The sequence below is a fragment of the Melanaphis sacchari genome, unplaced genomic scaffold, assembly GCF_002803265.2.
Source record: "Melanaphis sacchari strain LSU unplaced genomic scaffold, SCAv2.0 Contig19_pilon_pilon, whole genome shotgun sequence".
Taxonomy (NCBI): domain Eukaryota; kingdom Metazoa; phylum Arthropoda; class Insecta; order Hemiptera; family Aphididae; genus Melanaphis; species Melanaphis sacchari.
The window spans coordinates 2001779-2020494 of NW_020270975.1; the positions used below are offsets into that span (position 1 = coordinate 2001779).

Genomic DNA, 18716 nt, shown 5'->3' on the forward strand with positions numbered 1-18716 from the left:
TTGTTGAATTGATAAAAATAAAGTTTTCTAAGTTATATTTTACAGATCCTAGAAACTTATGACCAGCGCTCATAAAATAACACAATAGAAACGATATTATAGCAAAGTATTATAAGGATTATTCATAAGACTAAATATTAATATAATTATACAGTACACTATCACCTGAATAACCTTGTCTTGAGGGTAGTATTTTGAAGATCACAGATGTAGCGGAGTACGAGTTGAAGCGATTGAATAAATTATGATTTATCTATGAGGAAGGTTATTATACCAATAGTAAATCAAATTAAAGATGTTACTTAAAAATATAGACTGCTGTTGTCTCTATTTCACGAACCAATTTCCACCGATTAGCTATATCAAAATGATTTGTATATACTCGTACTCTACGTCCCTGTGTTTTTCTGACCTAAGCAAAATCGCAGAGTGCGGCATAAATGACGCGTCAGTAACATTTATATCGTTACATTATTATCTTTGAATAAAAACATAAACAAATTTAAATTCATAAAATAATTATGATTATAAATATTATTAAAAAAAAGTTTTGTCAGAATTTAATCAATATATTATTTATATAATTATATGTAATAAGTAATAAGTAATAACGGAATAGTTTCACTAAATATCTTATTATATTAAAATAAATATATTTTAATAATATAATATGTATGCATTTTAAAAAGCCTTATGAACAATGACCGATATATCTAAATTTCTTATGAAACTTATGAAAGTGAATTCAACGAAATAAGTTGATTAATATATGTATTAATAGTAAACATGAGTCTTTATTTTAGTTTTAGTAAATTACTTTAATACAAGTTTGTTATTATTATGTTGCTGGGCTTCACCCTAATTACTTATCGAACTATATAAATAAATAAAAATTAATAATCAAAATATAAATAATTTAAACATATATTACAGCGAATATTGAACAAATATTAAATGATAATTAAAGAATAAATTATAGTAATATTAGTCAAAATTAAATATGTCAACATTTTAAAAATATTTAATTACAAACAAACGATCTAAAATTATTACCAACAAATGATTAAGCTACCACAAAAATAACTTAAAAATGTGCTAAGTTCAATAAATTAATTTCTATTTTGTAAATAACAAAGAGCTGTATAAAATACGTTTAAAGTTTAAACCAATAAATCTATTTACCTTTGTTTGGAAATAACTATATCTGGCTTATTAAAAATTGTTAAAATGGAAAAGTGTACTATTATATTATGGCTATGTGAGGTTGATATGTTTCTGGTTTTTACTCGTTACTTTATGCTACTTAATTGAAATGTTTACAAAATCAAATAATATTAAGTTTCTGGTTAAGTAAAAACATTTAAACATAAACAACTATAATGAAATTGAGAAATTTATGTTATCATAAAATTGATATTGTGTAACAGATATTGTCTTGTGACCTAAATGAACAATATAGTCGAAGTGAAAATTGTCGTACACAAGTTAAAAAAAATTCAAGCTTATAGTATTTTGTGTGAAATTATTTAAAAAAATTAGGATAAAAATAAAATTGTTGTTAAATAGTATATTTTTTTTTATTATACACTATTATTATGTTTATAATGGAACTTGTAAACTGACTTTAAACGTATTTTTAAAGCAGATGGACACCGTCATAATAATATAATATGAGGTTTTGTATATGTATTATTCGTGAAATTCAAATAATCATGATTTATTGTTATTTTTCGAATTAATTAAGTAAACAATTTGGATTTAAAACACTTAATAATATTACTAATTATATCATATTATTATAATTGACATGATATTTTTATTAATTTATGCATACTCATAATGTATACGTTTTCACGTCAATAATATGAAGTAAAATATAAAGTCACTTACATTAAACATGATTGTAAAATTGCTTTGGAATAGTTTTAGAATCATTTTCTTTAAGCTTTAAATGTTTAGTCGAAAAATCTGATTTTGACATTAGACTTCAAAAAGAAAGTCAATTTCATTACGTTTTTCAAAGTGAAATAAATATAACATTAATGGAAGAGAAATTTAATTGAAATAAGGTACTCTGATAAGTTTTTTGGATAGTTGATGTTTGATGTGTAATATCCTAGATATTGTGTATCCTTAGATGTAGATAACCTATAGGCTAGGGGCATTTTAATATTATAATAAAAGTACATAAATAATGATGTGTAATAATATCACGAAAAGTGGATTAGGATATGATTTTTATTATTCTTTGTATACATATATCATGTATAGTTTAATTTATGACACAAATTAAGTAGTTGAAACCTAGTATAGTACAATAACAAAACCTATTTTTAAGTAATTCGTTCATTGGTGTTATCTATTAACAATTTTTAAACTCCTATGTAAGTTAGTGAATGTAAAATTTAAAATTATAATAATTTCATTCATTTACTTGCAAACAAATTTTGAATTTAATTCAATAATAGTATATTAATATCAAATGCATAGTTAATTTCGCAAAATCTATAATGTTACAAAAAATATTTATCCTTGTGGGATTTTATACCTTCGAAATTTAATTGCGCCTTCAAACTAAAAACAGCTTTATGAATGTAATATAATATTCTCACAGGACCTTGTAAAGGACAAAATATTAGAATTTTGTAAAATACTTGACCAACCTATATGGCTATATGGCTATATGTGACAAGATTAAAGTCATACCAAAATTGAGGATATAATGCACGTGGTTTTATATACATTATACATAAAAATAAGGAAAATGACCGAATACAAGTGGAAATGGATCTGTTAACATTCATAACGGTTAACCAGATTATTATGGTCTGCAGTTTTAGATTTTCTTATTCGTATTGTCGAATAATTTGAAGTGGAATTTTATTATCCATTTATCCACCCTCTCAATCGCTTAGTTAGGCTTTAATGTTTAAAACGGTGTAGAATTTAAATGACTTAACTTATAAACTCTGGGGTAATTACAATAAACCTATGGAAATCACGTAATATTTTTTATTTTTTTCCACCTATTGTAATATGTATTGTTACTACGACTCATTATTCTAAATAACATTTTAAAATTCAATGGTGACGAAATAGATTAATTTTCTTTTTTCAATTTTTCTTGTTTATTGATCTATTGAATTAAAATTTAAAAACAATATAATATAAATCTAAATATATTACTTTTAAATCACCCCCCCCCCCCCACAAAAAAAATCAAATTGATTATTTTAAAATAATTATTTGAAATACACAAAATTATATACATATTAATAACAATATTTATATAAGTTGTATATTTTAGTCTTAAAAATATGAATTTATAGTTTAAAAAAGTAGTCATTGCCATACAAATACATCTAATATCCCTATATCTGTTATGAATGGGGATGAGTATAAAAACAAATAACATATTATCGATCTATAATATAACTACCTGTGTATAATTTTATAATATAATAAAATCTGTATACATGTTTGCAACTTATTGTGTAGATATACCAAAGAATTTATGTTAATACAATTTATACATTCAAAAACCACTAATAAAATTGCATATTATATCCGTCGTTATCTCATAAACATATATCAACTAAATATATTTGATATAATCATCTCATATATTATGCGGGTTATACTAAATTATATAGATAGAAAAAAAGCATGAAATTTTAGAGCGTTGGTCAAGTTTTAACTGACTTAATAATGACTTAATTCATAAAATATATTATCTGTTGTATTTATAAATAATTTCACTATCTATAACTATTGTCTATTAACCATATCTCTAAATTTTAAAAACAACGAACAATATTAAATCATATTTTCATTTGTACACAAACAAATATAATATTAACCATGTATTCTGAAAGCTATAGATCAAAATTTTTATATAAGTTTAAGTACTGAAGTATTACACAATATTTTTTGTGTCTACAAAAAAATTATTCTATCACTTTTTTATCAAACAGAAATTATTAATAGTATCATTATACGTACTAACGGACGACTCGCAGTGTGACCCCAAGCACTATCACTGGAGCCCACTCGTTATCGGTCGTTTTATAATAATTTAAAAGGTAAGTATACTTGTAATAAATCTTACCTAGTGACATAACATAACAGTTCAATGCTTAGAGAGATCGACTACCATTGTGAAACCAACCCAATGTCGGTTGTATAAAAAAATTACTTCTATTTTTATTTAACTGTACAAAGCACCAAACAATCAATATATCCGTTTTCTAAACCACGAATACAAATAAAAATCGCCTTTATAAATCGGCTTTATAACGATTACTGAAGTATGGAGTTTCGATTACGTAAACTTTAACGCATTCTTAATTGCTGCAGACACGCGTCTTAAAATGCTTGAGCTTGGTAAAATATATTTTGTTCCATAAAGTCAACTGCAAATGAAGGTATGCCCCTTATTTTCCGTATTCGAAACGCTAAAAGTTGGCAACAAAATGTGTTATTCCTTTCTCTTGACAAATCTATAAAAATGCAGTCGTGTTAAAATATATATGTATATATACATATATACATCAATATATTTGATTAATATATATTCCACCTGACATTTCGTAAAATTCAACAATACACAACATTTCATTCGTGCGTAAATTTTAGAGTAATTGGCTAAACTTTGCAGGCTCAAATATATAAAAGTTCACAATGGTTTTTTTTCTTACAGTTATGTTGTTGAATAAAAATTATTTTGGCAGTATTTTCAAAATATTTAGTTACATCGACGCATACTCTGTTTACATTGTTGCACTGCGTACATGTATTATATTTATCACGTTGATCTAGCAGTGAATGTTGCAGTAACTTTATCCCTTAGATCTCATCGAAACTTCTTTAATAATGATGGTTCTCTGTTCTGTGAATCGTATCTTTTTTATCAAGTTTATTACCATTGTCGCATTTCCTTATTGTTCGATTTACAAACATATTATAAAATTAAAAAAAATAATATCCATCAATAATTTTCATTTGGTTTTGTTTTTATTTGTAAAATTATAGTTTAGTGTAGAAAGAAACACTATTTTTTATGATAATATTCGTTATACTAAATAAAAAATAACAACAATCTATACTTGACACTTCACATGTCATTTTATTTGAATAAAAAACTAATTATATTACTGTAATTTAATTTTTAAGACTAAAATACCTTTTGTACTGTGAGGAGGTGTGAGAAGGTTCAGATTTGTTGAAGAAACATAACTTATCACTTATATATACGTTTTTTTAGTTATTTATAATGTACAAAAAAAAAAAAAAAATAATGGAAGTATTATATCATAAAATCCCCTTAGAATCGCCCCTGATCTATTTATAAACTAAACTCAATAATACAATAATGTAAAAAAATACTATAAAAAACTCTTTTATTTAGCTGTTCAAATAACACCAGCTATTATAATTGTATATAAAGAACTCAAAGAATTTATTACGATTACAAATATAAAAGCATATGAGAGCATTTTTGACAAAGGTATAAAAATAATATTTTTAATGCTTTATTTTTCTCGTGACTTTCAATAATTTGTTTACAACAGTTGCAAAATTTCAAAAACTTTCTATGACGCATTTGTACATTTGCTTAACATAAAATCAATCAAAACATTTTAATTAAATTAGATGTTAATTCTCAATATCACACTACAATATCAAGCTTATTTAGTAAATTTAAATTTAAAAATACTTCATTTCGTACTAATAGTTTTAATATAAAAACAATTTGATTAGTAAAATAATTTTATGTTTCAATATAGTTTATATGCATGCCAAGAATTGCTTACGACCATGGTAGACTGGATTGAAATTTCGTGATCCCTACCTTAGAAATGTGTATAATCGCACATGTGTGAAATAATGAAAAAATATTATATCGCATTGAATAAAAAGTAATTTGTGTTTTATTTGAAGTTATTTTATCCGATTTGTGTACTAAACAATATTATTAACACATAGATATACAATTATATGGATTTTTACAACAGTCAATACAATACCTCACTTTATATTTAATTCAATTGTACAATATCGTAGAGGGCTTATAACAAATCGTTTCTATTTAATAATTTTTTTATTTTTTAGTTCTAAAGCATCTTCTTCATATGAAGGTTCTTGATTAAACAACAATATTAACCTGATTTTATTGCACAAATATATAAGTTGAGATGATCATACGTCCTGTTTTATACAAAAAACTTTGTGTCCTGTTATCCTGATAACCTTCTTTTAGGACTTTTTTGTACTGTATTTTACTTTCAAATCTATCTCGTATTAATCCTGTTTTTTTGTCTTACTTTCCATTATAGTTTTGAAATTTTGAAATTAATTTCATAAAAAAATCATTTTTTACGATATTTTTATTTGGCATTATTGAATAGAATAAAAGAATCTATACTTTTCAGTAGCATTTTTTGATTCTTTTTTTTACATAATTATTACTGAATCACATTGTTGTCGGCAACGTAACCCGTATGTATATACTAATATTATTATTATCAACCAACGCGACCGGCTGCAACCTGTTCGTTATAAAATTTTTAGTATTATTACTATTATTTTAATAAATATTTTATTATTCTAAGTACAGACCGATAAAAATAGCTCCACGTTGAGCACAGACGTTATCTTAATCACACACTTTGAAATTTATGTATTATATAAGTATCGTTTAAAATCTAAATTTTTTATTTTTAAATTAAAATACATGAATAAAGGAAATTTTAAAAAGTATTAATTTAATTTAATCATATTATTTTATGTTTTTAAAAATAATATTTTGATGTGTTTAAATTTTAATATCTTAAATAATTTAAAAATTATACTTTTCACAGTTAAAAATCAACAAAAAAGATGTAACAAATATAAATTTAAAAATATTATGATTATTATGTTTGTCCTGTTTTTTATCTTTTTAAATATGATTACCTCACTATAAGTCTATATCGTATTTTTTTAGCTATTAAGGTTATTATATTATAGTACATCATAGAAATGATTATATTATTCATTAAAAAAACTTTATTTCAACTAATAAGTAATTCACGAACCCCGTATTATTTTTTAATTGAAAACGTATAATGACAAATGAGGGAATATTATTCAAATAGTTTATACTTATAATAAAAAAAAAATAATAATAATATACTTTCTATCGTTTTATTAACTGACGAACGTTTCCAATTGGGTTATTATTATTTTTAAAAAATTGCGAATTCAAATTAATTAATTTAAATAGGTATTTTAAAGGTTAACGATATGCTTAAAAAAATTTCTCTCGTGTTTTCAAATAAATTAAAAATACAGATTAAATCACACATATTATATTGATAATAAAGTTAATTGGTTAATTTTTCAAAACAAATTAAGTATATTTTACTACATCAAAATTGTGAGCAGTATGCGCCCTTTTTACAATCATAAAATAATTATTCAATTAACAAACAAGGTTTACTAGAACCAGCTGCTACAATAATTCTAAATATTAAAAATTTAAAACATAAAATACGAGTTTTGAATGAATATTTTAGTTCATTATAATATGTGTACTATTGTTACTATTATTATTTATTATCCTACATTTATAATATTTGAATTACATTATTTGATATATATATTATATACCATCAAGATTATTTCAACAGTAATTTCTCATAATTTAAAAATAAAAATTAATTTTGTAAAAATCATACGGGTTTATGGTTTTTATGATTTTATTTATTGTATGTATCCTGTTTCGTGTATACTAAATTTATATATATTTTTGATTTTTGATTTTTAAATAGAGTTTTAATTTTATAATCTTTATGACACAATGTTTTGCATAATAATAATTGTATGTATAAAATTATTGGACGAATAGTTATTTCATATAATAAAATGTATTAACCCTTTCAGATTTTATTTTTATTTAGAAATATACCAATATAAACCGACCAAAAGTTATTACGAGGATAATAATTACATAATCGTATTCTACGGAATTTTGTACATTGATACGTATACAGAACGTTCGCCATACACTGCACATTTATACGTAATCGGAGAATCAAATATTGGGTCACAAAAATGACCCTGGGGTCTGAAAGGGTTAAACTATTATCGATTTAAATAATTTATAGTTCAAATGTGCAGTAAAGTAAATGAATATTTTCCTGTAACAACTAGGTACCTCTTGACGCAATATCCTAAATCATAAAAATTCTTATTAATTATAGTAAAAAATGTAAAAAAAAAAAAACTTAAAGTCTAATCGATTTACATTTTCATTATAGATACAAGATTATAAATGACTCTACAGTTAAATATTCAATCAGTTTATTATATAACAACAAGTTGCAGACTTACTTGTATTAATACAAATGTTACGATTAATATATAATAAAAAAAAAACCATTTGGAATATAAAATAAAATGATTACTATTTCATGACACCGTTAGTTTATTGCAACACGATTATAATAATTAAGTACCAATTGTTAATTTTATATTATTTAAGTTTATACGAACAATCGTTAATATCGTGTAAGTGTGTGTAGTTTAATGTATTTTAAGAGTCTCTTGTAATTGTTGCCAAACATGTAGACCTCACATCTTCCTCCCTCGCAATGTGCAATAGGTTTAAAGACGTTCTGAATGAACAGTGATGTAGTGCATCTGGTTCCGAGCCATCAACTATATTGTGTACTTCCCATTAACTGGCTGTTCTGTGTCCTCGTTGAAGATACGGGATTACTGACAAATAAATTATTCGTTTCTCTTCATTCGCGACAACAACTCAGTAATTTGTTTCCTGGCGAAATGTCGGGATCAAGTACGAGTTCTCTACCCGAATGACAATCCGGAACTGAGATATCAATTCACCTATTAAGTTATTTTATACAATTCGTGTCGTATATTATTCTGTGATGAATAAACGGTAGAAAAGAAATGCGTGTGTTCAAACTACGTGTCCGGAGTATGAGTCTCGACAATATCTGTCATGGTATGACATATTATTATAGGACCTAATCACTGCAGTAAACAAAAATTATGGTTTTTTCGTTTATAGAGGTATAAATAAATATGATGTAAATTTTAATATTACATCATAATATATTCGTTTAGATGTTAGCCTTCACTTTGAAAAACACACTTTTAAATGTCATTTTTTTTCAAATAATTTTTCATTCCATTCATCTAGTGACTGCAATGCAGTAATTCTTAAAAATAAAAAACTACAATTTTAGTGTGACCTAAATGAAATCAAACAAACGAAATGCCGGCGCCATTAATATGCGCAACAACCGTATACATATACTGAAGGTATACATTGCATTAATAGTAACAAACCTTAGGTTAATGTATACACCTTGGTTTGAGTAATTTTTTACTTGATACAATATGATGTGCTGTTAACTATGCTAATAAATTGTCAAATTAATTGTAATAATATTCTGTAGTATGATCATAACATATTGCAGGCATAACAACATTAATATTTTTATTTTTTTTTTTTTTTTTAACGTACTATAACTGATATAGTTATAAGATTTTTTAAATTAACAAAAACCATCCTGGTTATTGAAATTTCAAAAATGTTTCAAAAATTAGAATATTAAGTATGCATTTTAAATCACAATTCAAACTGTTTACCTGGATATTTTGAAATACGTATTATGTTGTTTTTTTTCACAAACTAATCGATTTCTTTACACGGAATTTATAATATAGCATGTTATTGCAAAATCATATTATAATATGATAACATGAAAAAATATTAAGAAATTTAACTTTAACATTGATGTATAGAAGTATGATTTTGTTTGTTTATAAAAATTCTATCATTAATTGAAAAACAGAATACAAATACTTTTATTTAAAAATAAAGACATAAAACAAGTATGGATTTTAAATGTATAGAATATTGTGGTATGCACAAAAAAAAATCATATATTTCTCAAAACAATATATATATATATATTAAATTATGATAAATATCTAAGCTTTAAGGATATAAGTAGTAGATTTCGTTTTAAATATTATTCGACAAGTGAGACATTATGTTATCGTTGTATAATGTAAGTGAAAACCACTTAAATGTCCATTTCTTTCAAATTATATTACGTATCTTTCCAATAATTTCACTGGTAAATATTTGAAGATACCATGAAGAATAAAGTTTATTTTCGTTTTCTAGATCACAGATCATTATGCGTGTAGTTTTTTAACATATATTAAATAAGTAGAAAGTGTGCGTGAATTTATTTTTTACATAGGTTCCCCGAATAATGTTTTGTTTAAAATAAACAATAACAATTTTCAACAATATCCATGAACAATAATTTAATACTAAAACCTGCTGATTTAATTTGGGTTATTTAAAACGCTTTTAATTAATTTTTAAAAGGTTCACAAAAGGTTCTTTGATGATGATCCAAATATTATTCGGAAACTTGTTCAGATTTCTTTAACTCCGAGCTGGAAAAAATATGGTCCGTTGTTCGAAAGTCAGTTACAGAAAATCGATAATACGTGGTTATAATTATTGCCAGAAAAATATTTTATTAAGTAAGTATTTTATTCAGACGCTTTTGGTTGGATAATAAAACAGAATATCTAAAATTTATAGTACATCGAGTGATTTTTTTTTATTCATTTTAGAATCGTTAAATTAGCATTTAGTATTTGTTTTATACATTGGTTAATTTATTAATGAATTGCGGGCAATGGATAATATTTCAAATTATTGCCCCAAGTTGAGAAGTATTATCCTGTATAAGAGTGTAACACATTTATGAATCACGCCGTATACCAAAAAAATGCTTAAGTATCAAAATGATGAATAGAAAATTATTATTGTATTATCATTGTTATTATTATTAGTTTTGTAAATAAATAATCTGACAATCAGTATTTTAGATTACGAAAAAGGAATAAATTATTCGTTTACCGTATAATACAATATAATATCAATATTTATATTATTGTTGAGTTGTACTGTAATTATTGTGATTACTTTTTAACAGTAAAAATTATTCTTCAATATTTAATTTTTGAGAAACAATTTATATATTCGACTATACATTTATAGAAAAATTATTTTATGCGTTGTTGACATTTTACAGACATTTTATTTTGCTTTTACCACTATAATCTCTCGCAGCCCAACCCTACGAAAAAAAAAAATAATAATAACATAAAAGCATAGAAGATTAGATATCCAGTCAACTGTCTTTTTAAAGTATAAAATATTTGCTTTTGCAGTCGAATAAATGGGGCAGCTCAAGAAAGGTGCACGAAAGATCTACTGGACCGGACTGGTTCGAAACAAAAATGGCGAACGCAAAAATGGAGAAAAAAAGATCATCAAAGTGTTTTTGGAGCTCGTCATTCGTAGTGGATCCAACCACACATTTTCACTATAAGGTCAGTAATATTATTAATTTAAATGAAATCCACATTTTTTATGTTTACGGTTACTACTGATAATTTTAGTGTATATCTAATGTCTGAATTAATTCATATCGTCTATAATGACTATTTTTGTATATTTTAATCTATAGTTGTTTTCTACATAATGAATATAAAAATAACCATTATTAGTAAATATATAATTTACTTATTAATATTATCATTTTACATTTTAATATACAAATTATTATTATTGATTATAAAATATGTAAAGAATTGTGTGTACTCAATTTATAACAAATCAATTACGTATTAAAATATAAATAGTTAATGAGAAATATTACATACAAAATACTACCTAACCTACCTAGCCAAAATCAAATCTTGCATAATATAAAAATGAGTAGTTGTCCCCCTTTTCTGTCATATAGGAGGTTCAAAGTGCATATTGTCACCGAGTAATTCAATTGTGATTGATTTGTTAATTCAATGATAAATCAATGTACCTACACAAAAAAAGATTCGAAGCGGAGAACACGGTCAGATATCTTACTATATCTATTATGTTGATTAGTATAAAATTTCAAAAACGTTTAAACTTGAAATGTTTAAATAATATCATTCTTCATATGTATTTTAGATAGTTTTAGAATTCTGTGAGAACAATTTTTTTGAGGAACTTTTTATAGCTTTTTAAAGCCATAGATTTTAAAATCAAATTTAATTTGTTAGGTGACATTACTTACTGCAAATGACCTCCCAATTATTTTATTCTCGTTGTTCATTTACATGGAAACAAAATTGGTTACTGTACTTTTTTATGAATTCATTGTAGTCATTACTCTTTTTAATAAACACAAACTTTAATAAATTCTCAACTATAAAATAATCAATATATTTTCGTGATTTTGATCAATTTTAAAATTCAAACGGTTTTACATAAAAATACATAAAAATATGCTAAAGTAACAATTTTTAATGTTTTTAATCAGAACAAATCTACAACTTATAAAGCATCTTATTGATTAAATTAATTTGTATCAATATTATCATATTATTATAGGGTAGGTTAAAATTATAAAGACCGATACGTTAAAAAAATATACAATTATGGCACGACCGCAGTACGTATGTGATCGCAGTGTATGGGATGGCTGCAGTTAAGTTGAAAAAAACGTCGGAAAAAAATTAAAAATGCTTAATCTGGTTTTAAATTAATGTCCAAAATAATTGCAATCTTTTTATATGTAATAGAACCAAAATTAAAAATCAAAGAATGACAAAAAAATTTAATATATAAGGAAGATTTTAAGTAAAATAGTAAGACATGGGCTTATTTATTCCTTAATAATGTATAATTTATACACAAAGTAAAAAGATTTCTTCTCATTAAAATTTATTATTATTATTAAGCTTTCTAAACAAGTTATTATAATTCAAACATTACAGAGACTTATAATATGAATTATATTATTTACAGTACTTATAAAAGACAAAATAATAAACCAACACATTACATGAATTAAAAAATGGGGTAACTTACTCCACTTTTTAATAATATAAACGAAAATTTTAAATTTAAATTATATATGTATATATATATAAAAAACAATATCTTGAGGAAAGAATGTTATTTTCTATTAATAAGAATGATAACCTAAACCATATTTTTTACAATTCAATCAAATATGTTATATTATTATTATTAACTAATAAGCCAGCCAACATATCATAATATATAATGGTGTAATAATTTGTATGGTATCATTATTTTTTTTTAATTTAAATTAGTTTAAGTAGGTTTAAAAAATGTCATAGTTTAAGTATAAAAAAAAATATTATAAGCAACAAATGGCTAATAATTTCATATTTTACAATTAATATTTTAAAATTTTATTTAATTAATTAAATTGTGAAAAAAAAAATCGTTATTTAATTTTAATTTATATCTACAACATGTAAAAATTAACCTAAACGCTTATATATAAATACAGTAAAGCCTCAATAGTCCGGACCCTCGATAATCCGGTGTACGCAGGTAATCCGGACGGTATAAGTCCATTTGTTCGTAAATACATTTGTAGTTTGTTCGAAAATAAAAATATTTTTCAGATAAAAATTACTGACTACTATACTTGAGTTCTATTATTATAAACTATTTTTTTTTTTTTTTATAATTTAAAGTGCAATAGATATAATAAAAGTGGAGGAATTAAAAATAAAAATCTTAGTCATTTGAGTAAGTAATAGTTAAAACCCTCCGATAATCTGGATGATGCTCGGTCTGAATTCGTCCGGACTATCAAGGTTCTACTGTATACATATTTTTTTAACTTTTCGATACTTTACATTAACAATACAAATTATATGTATATTCTAAGTTTATTTATTTTTAAATTACAACAACAATAAAATTATCTTGCAAAAAGCTGGTCGTACATAAATATTTCCGTTATCTTCTGTTTTAATTTTTTTTTTTTTTTTACAGTAATAAAAAAAAAAAAAAAAATGATAAAATTCCGTGTGTTTCAACCTGTCAAAGTACTAACTAAATAATATTTTTTATCAGAAATTACTCTCAAAGTTGAAAATTAAATCAAAGTTTTTGCTCTGAAAAGTGTTGTCAAAACACACATAATTGTAAAATATTACCTAAAACAAATACATTTTATTATTGTGAAATAAGAATTAAAATATTAAAAAAATAATATAAACTTATATATTTTTACTAAAAATATATGATAAATTGTTTTTGTTTAGTATGCTAATATTCGTGAATTGTATACTTATTCAGATGATAAAATTGCATAATATAATTATTTTTACATTGTAATACGAGTATTTTGTATTTATCTTAAACAATCTTAGGTATTTGTTTTAAGAAATTTAAATACCATAGTAAAAAAATTACAATGGCTTTTATTGAAATAAAAATAAAAGATATTAATAATGAAGTTTTTCAAGTTGTGGGGTCCATGTATTCTTAAAAGTAATTTAAGTAACCGAAAATTTGTTTTAGTTTTTTAATATAAAAACAGTAGTTACATTTCAATATAGTTATACATTTTTGGAAAAAATAATTTTCTTGAAAATAATTTCTATCATAATTTATTCTTATTAAACATTTGTTGACATTGTTTTAAAATAACTTTACTCTTCATCATGTATTTATTTTAAGAAAAATATAATTATTCGTCTCTATTTGCATACTATTTTATGTAATGTACATCATATATTCATGTGAAACATAAAAAAAAAATACTAATTTTTAATGATATATGTGATTTATCATAATTTCATCCATAACTCGATATTGTCATAAAATTGGTAACTATCGACTTGAATAAAAAACACTTGAAATTAAAGTCAACTTTATCACTACATGTCTACATCTTACACTAACTAGAAAAATATGATAGATGCTTTAAAAGTATTATTTATGTAACATTATACGTATAACTCTATTTTACTCAACCGATACAATATTAGCTATAAGACATATATGCCTAATATTATTAGCTGCATACAGTATGCATACACGGATGCACGAATGGCTTTTGATGTAATATTATAAATTATACTACGTAATCATCTGCAGAAGCCAATTATATATTGTATATAATACTGTAATACTAGGTACAGTATATTGCATAAAGTATTAAGTAAAATAATATTATATTATAATAGACAATACTGGGCAATTAACATTGGTAAATGGAAATAAAGAAAAAAATAGTGCTAACCGTATCATGTTATATTATTATTATATTATGTTGCATCGTATAATGAAATATCTTAAAAACAACTTATAACTTGTGAAAATGAAGATAAACATAAATGTACAATTAATAATTAATAAAATATCATTCTGAAGAATGAATAAATATATGCCAAGATATTACGATTGAACCAAAAAAGTATTTCATAGACATCAAAAAACGGCAAAAAAACTGCAGGGTAAACATGAAATTTAAATAATATTTGTAGATTTTTGTAAAATTTTAATACCGTGGGTTAAATCCAAGTATGATGATGAATGTAAAAAATCTTTCATATTTTTATTGTCCTTGAAGTGGGTACAAATATTTTGTTATCAAAAACATGTTATTGATCACAAATGGGTACACAGTAGGATATGTGAATGACCTTTTTCATCTGCAAAAATAAATAACGTCGCTCACCAATCAAACATACATTTGTGCCTCATCAACAAAAGTAATAAAACATTATATAATATCGCAGTACCGTACTAAGTGAAAATTTTCCTCGTACATAAAGTATTCAAAATGAACCTATTAATATTCATTTGACATTTTAATAAATAATTATTTGTTATTTCGACTACTGGAATATAATTAATAAACATTTAATATTATTCAATTCATGTTTGTGGTTATTTATGTTACATAAAATTATGGCGCAGTTAGTAAAACATCATTTTAATTAATTCCAGTAAAGATGGATAGGTGCCTATATTAATTAAACATAGACAAATATCAAGAGTCTAGACTTGTATTTATTCAAAAACCTCTATAGAGGATACTATGTAAGATTATATTTTTGCAAAAATATTTAAAGTGATCAAGGAAAAAATGTGACACAGTGTACTTGAAAATATTTTATTTTTATTTAAATAAAAATTGGACAAAATTAACCTCTGACGTTAATGCTGATATTAAACTACTAAAACAAAATAAAAATCGAAATATAATAAAATGTGTGATAACATTTGAAAATTATTTTAAAAAAAAACAAGTACAATTTACGAAGACGAAGAAAGCTTAAAGACATTAATAAATTCAACACCGTGTCTATGTAGAATTCATTATTTTTTTTTTTTCATTTTTTACGACTTTATTACACCAATCTCGAATACCCCAATTCATAATTATATTCGTATAAATGCATGTAGAATTAATTGATTTTTAATCGACCCCGGTCAAATATTGTATGAATAATAAATTATAAATATATACCACGCGCGCAACTAAGTTTTATATTTCAATCACGTACTGAAAACAAGAACATATTCTACTAAAAACATATTTTGAAATAATAGTTTTCGAATAGTAAAATTCAAAAAATTAATTTTGTCAAGCTTTCAAACATCATACTATATGGTATTGCTGGAGAAACATTAAACTTTTGATTAAATGCTAAGAAAAATTGTGAAGTTTATTAATAATCATAATAATATATTTTACGATATAACTTGCTAGGACATATTTTATTAAGTGACTGTAACACAGTAATTAAAGAAATAACATTTTTCTTTAATGTCCAAAACCATTTTATTTTATTATTGAACACTATATTATTGTAGCGTGTCCTTATAAATTACCATTTTAACTTTTGTAGTACTTATGTTTATAGATACGTTTACTAATATTATTTTATCGAATAAAATGTTTGATTTTCATTAAGTAAACTATGTAAATGTTTAATAAAAAAATACAATTTATATGAAAAAAGAATACAATTGTTCCCATAATTTGTATTCATTTATAATTTTTTTAATCCAATATTAAATGTAATATTATAAGCTACCTAATAAGTTATTATTAGTATTTAATCTAACAGCTACCTTAATAACCTTGTCATTTATGTCCAACGCAAAAATTTAAAAAAAAATAGGTATAATTAATGAATTTTCTAAAAAAAATGTTATTAAAAAAAAAATAAAAATATTTAAACGTTAATTAAAATAAATTTATTTTTAAATGCTGAATTACGAAAAATAATGGCTAGAAAAGTATTAATATCTATCTTCGTTACAAATAAATAAATTGTTTATATCCAAATAGAGAATATCCAATTTCAAGTGTTTATTAAAATATGTTATATCACTCAACAGTGTATTTTATAGGAGTTTAATATCCAAACAATAGATTTCATATATTTCTATAAATAATTAATTATAAAATTTAATGTTAAGTTGCTACAAATTATATTTTATACAATTTATAGGTGTTCAAAAATAGTTAAAATACACGTCATACATTCATTGATTGTTTACAAAACACATAATTAATCATAAAAAAATTATTTTTTATTATTTTTTTATTCATATTAATTTACATCACATTGTAATATTATGCTGCAATTAAATTGGATTCGTGAAATATATTATTTTTAATTTTTTAAGGTACTACTATTGTTATCCATTTAACGTTTATACAATATAATATTATGAACACTAACCTACATAATAGATTAAAATCGTTGATAAAAAATTGGTAATATTCATACTGAGATAGTGCTTAAGTTGAATTTTAGTAACATTTTTTGAAATATAATAAAAAATAATAGCATACAGAAATATTGTTAAGACGATATATTATTATTATTAAACATTGCAATTGATTAATTGCATATAATATTATAATTTTTAGTACTTAAGTTGTCTATACATTCTCGTTTAACATTTACCGTGTACTCGTCAATAATATTTTTAGTCGATATTAACTTAATGTCTTTCTATTTTTTATTTTTCCATTTTAAAATGTAATCACAAAAATGCTTCAATAATTATGCAGGTCTGCACGTTAAACGCCTAAACGTTTTGAGTAAATTAAAACTATAACCTACATTGGCAATGGCGTATGTTGTCGGGTCATTAAAATACATTGGCATGTGCGAAGCGAGTAATAGTTTCATAAAATGCGTGCGGAGGCCACAATTTTACAATCGACGACCGATGCATGTTAAAAACGGCAATGAAAATATACGATGGTAAATTTAAGATGAATAACGGCATGAGTACGTTAAACATACATTTAATTCGCACATATAAATAATATAACACGGTGCACCGTAAAAACGATCAGTTACAATAATAACTCTGGAAACGTTGACTGGCATATTTTCCTACATTCGCGTTACATTAAATTACCTTCATAGAAACGTTTGTGGGGCTTATGAACGCATTCATTCGATAATTCATGGAATATTTATTTAAACCGTTTTTAACATTGGCGTAGTACTGCAGAGTGTTCAATTTAATCCGTACAGGATAATACTAAATACGAAAACGTAATGAATGTGTTTTAAAAATAAAAATAGTCGATTGAAAATCTATTATATTATCTTTTCAAAAAGCTGTCAGGAACTAAAAAAAAAGTTACTTTAAGCTCAGTTTTGGAATAGTAAGATGTTGAAAAAAAATTGATACGATTTAACGTTCGAATTGTTTTCAAACAACGAACGAATCTATTTAAAAATAAAAGATGTTTTTTTAACGAACAGATATTATAATAATATATCCATGTAGGTAATTATGAAATAAATTAATTTTCGTT

The 18716-nt window shown here is 23.7% G+C and overlaps 1 protein-coding gene across 3 annotated transcripts in view; it reads left to right on the forward strand.

Annotated features, from left to right (window-relative positions):
* Nucleotides 1-18716, forward strand: part of LOC112593028 (cyclic nucleotide-gated cation channel subunit A) — a 179286-nt gene that overhangs the window by 85598 nt on the left and 74972 nt on the right. For 2 of the 3 annotated variants that reach the window (XM_025337245.1, XM_025337246.1), the window contains exon 4: nt 11272-11433. In XM_025337245.1, the coding sequence (XP_025193030.1) occupies nt 11272-11433 (162 nt within the window). Of the gene's footprint in view, nt 1-10459; nt 10576-11271; nt 11434-18716 lie in introns of those variants that run through there. The other variant, XM_025337247.1, reaches the window with a different exon arrangement.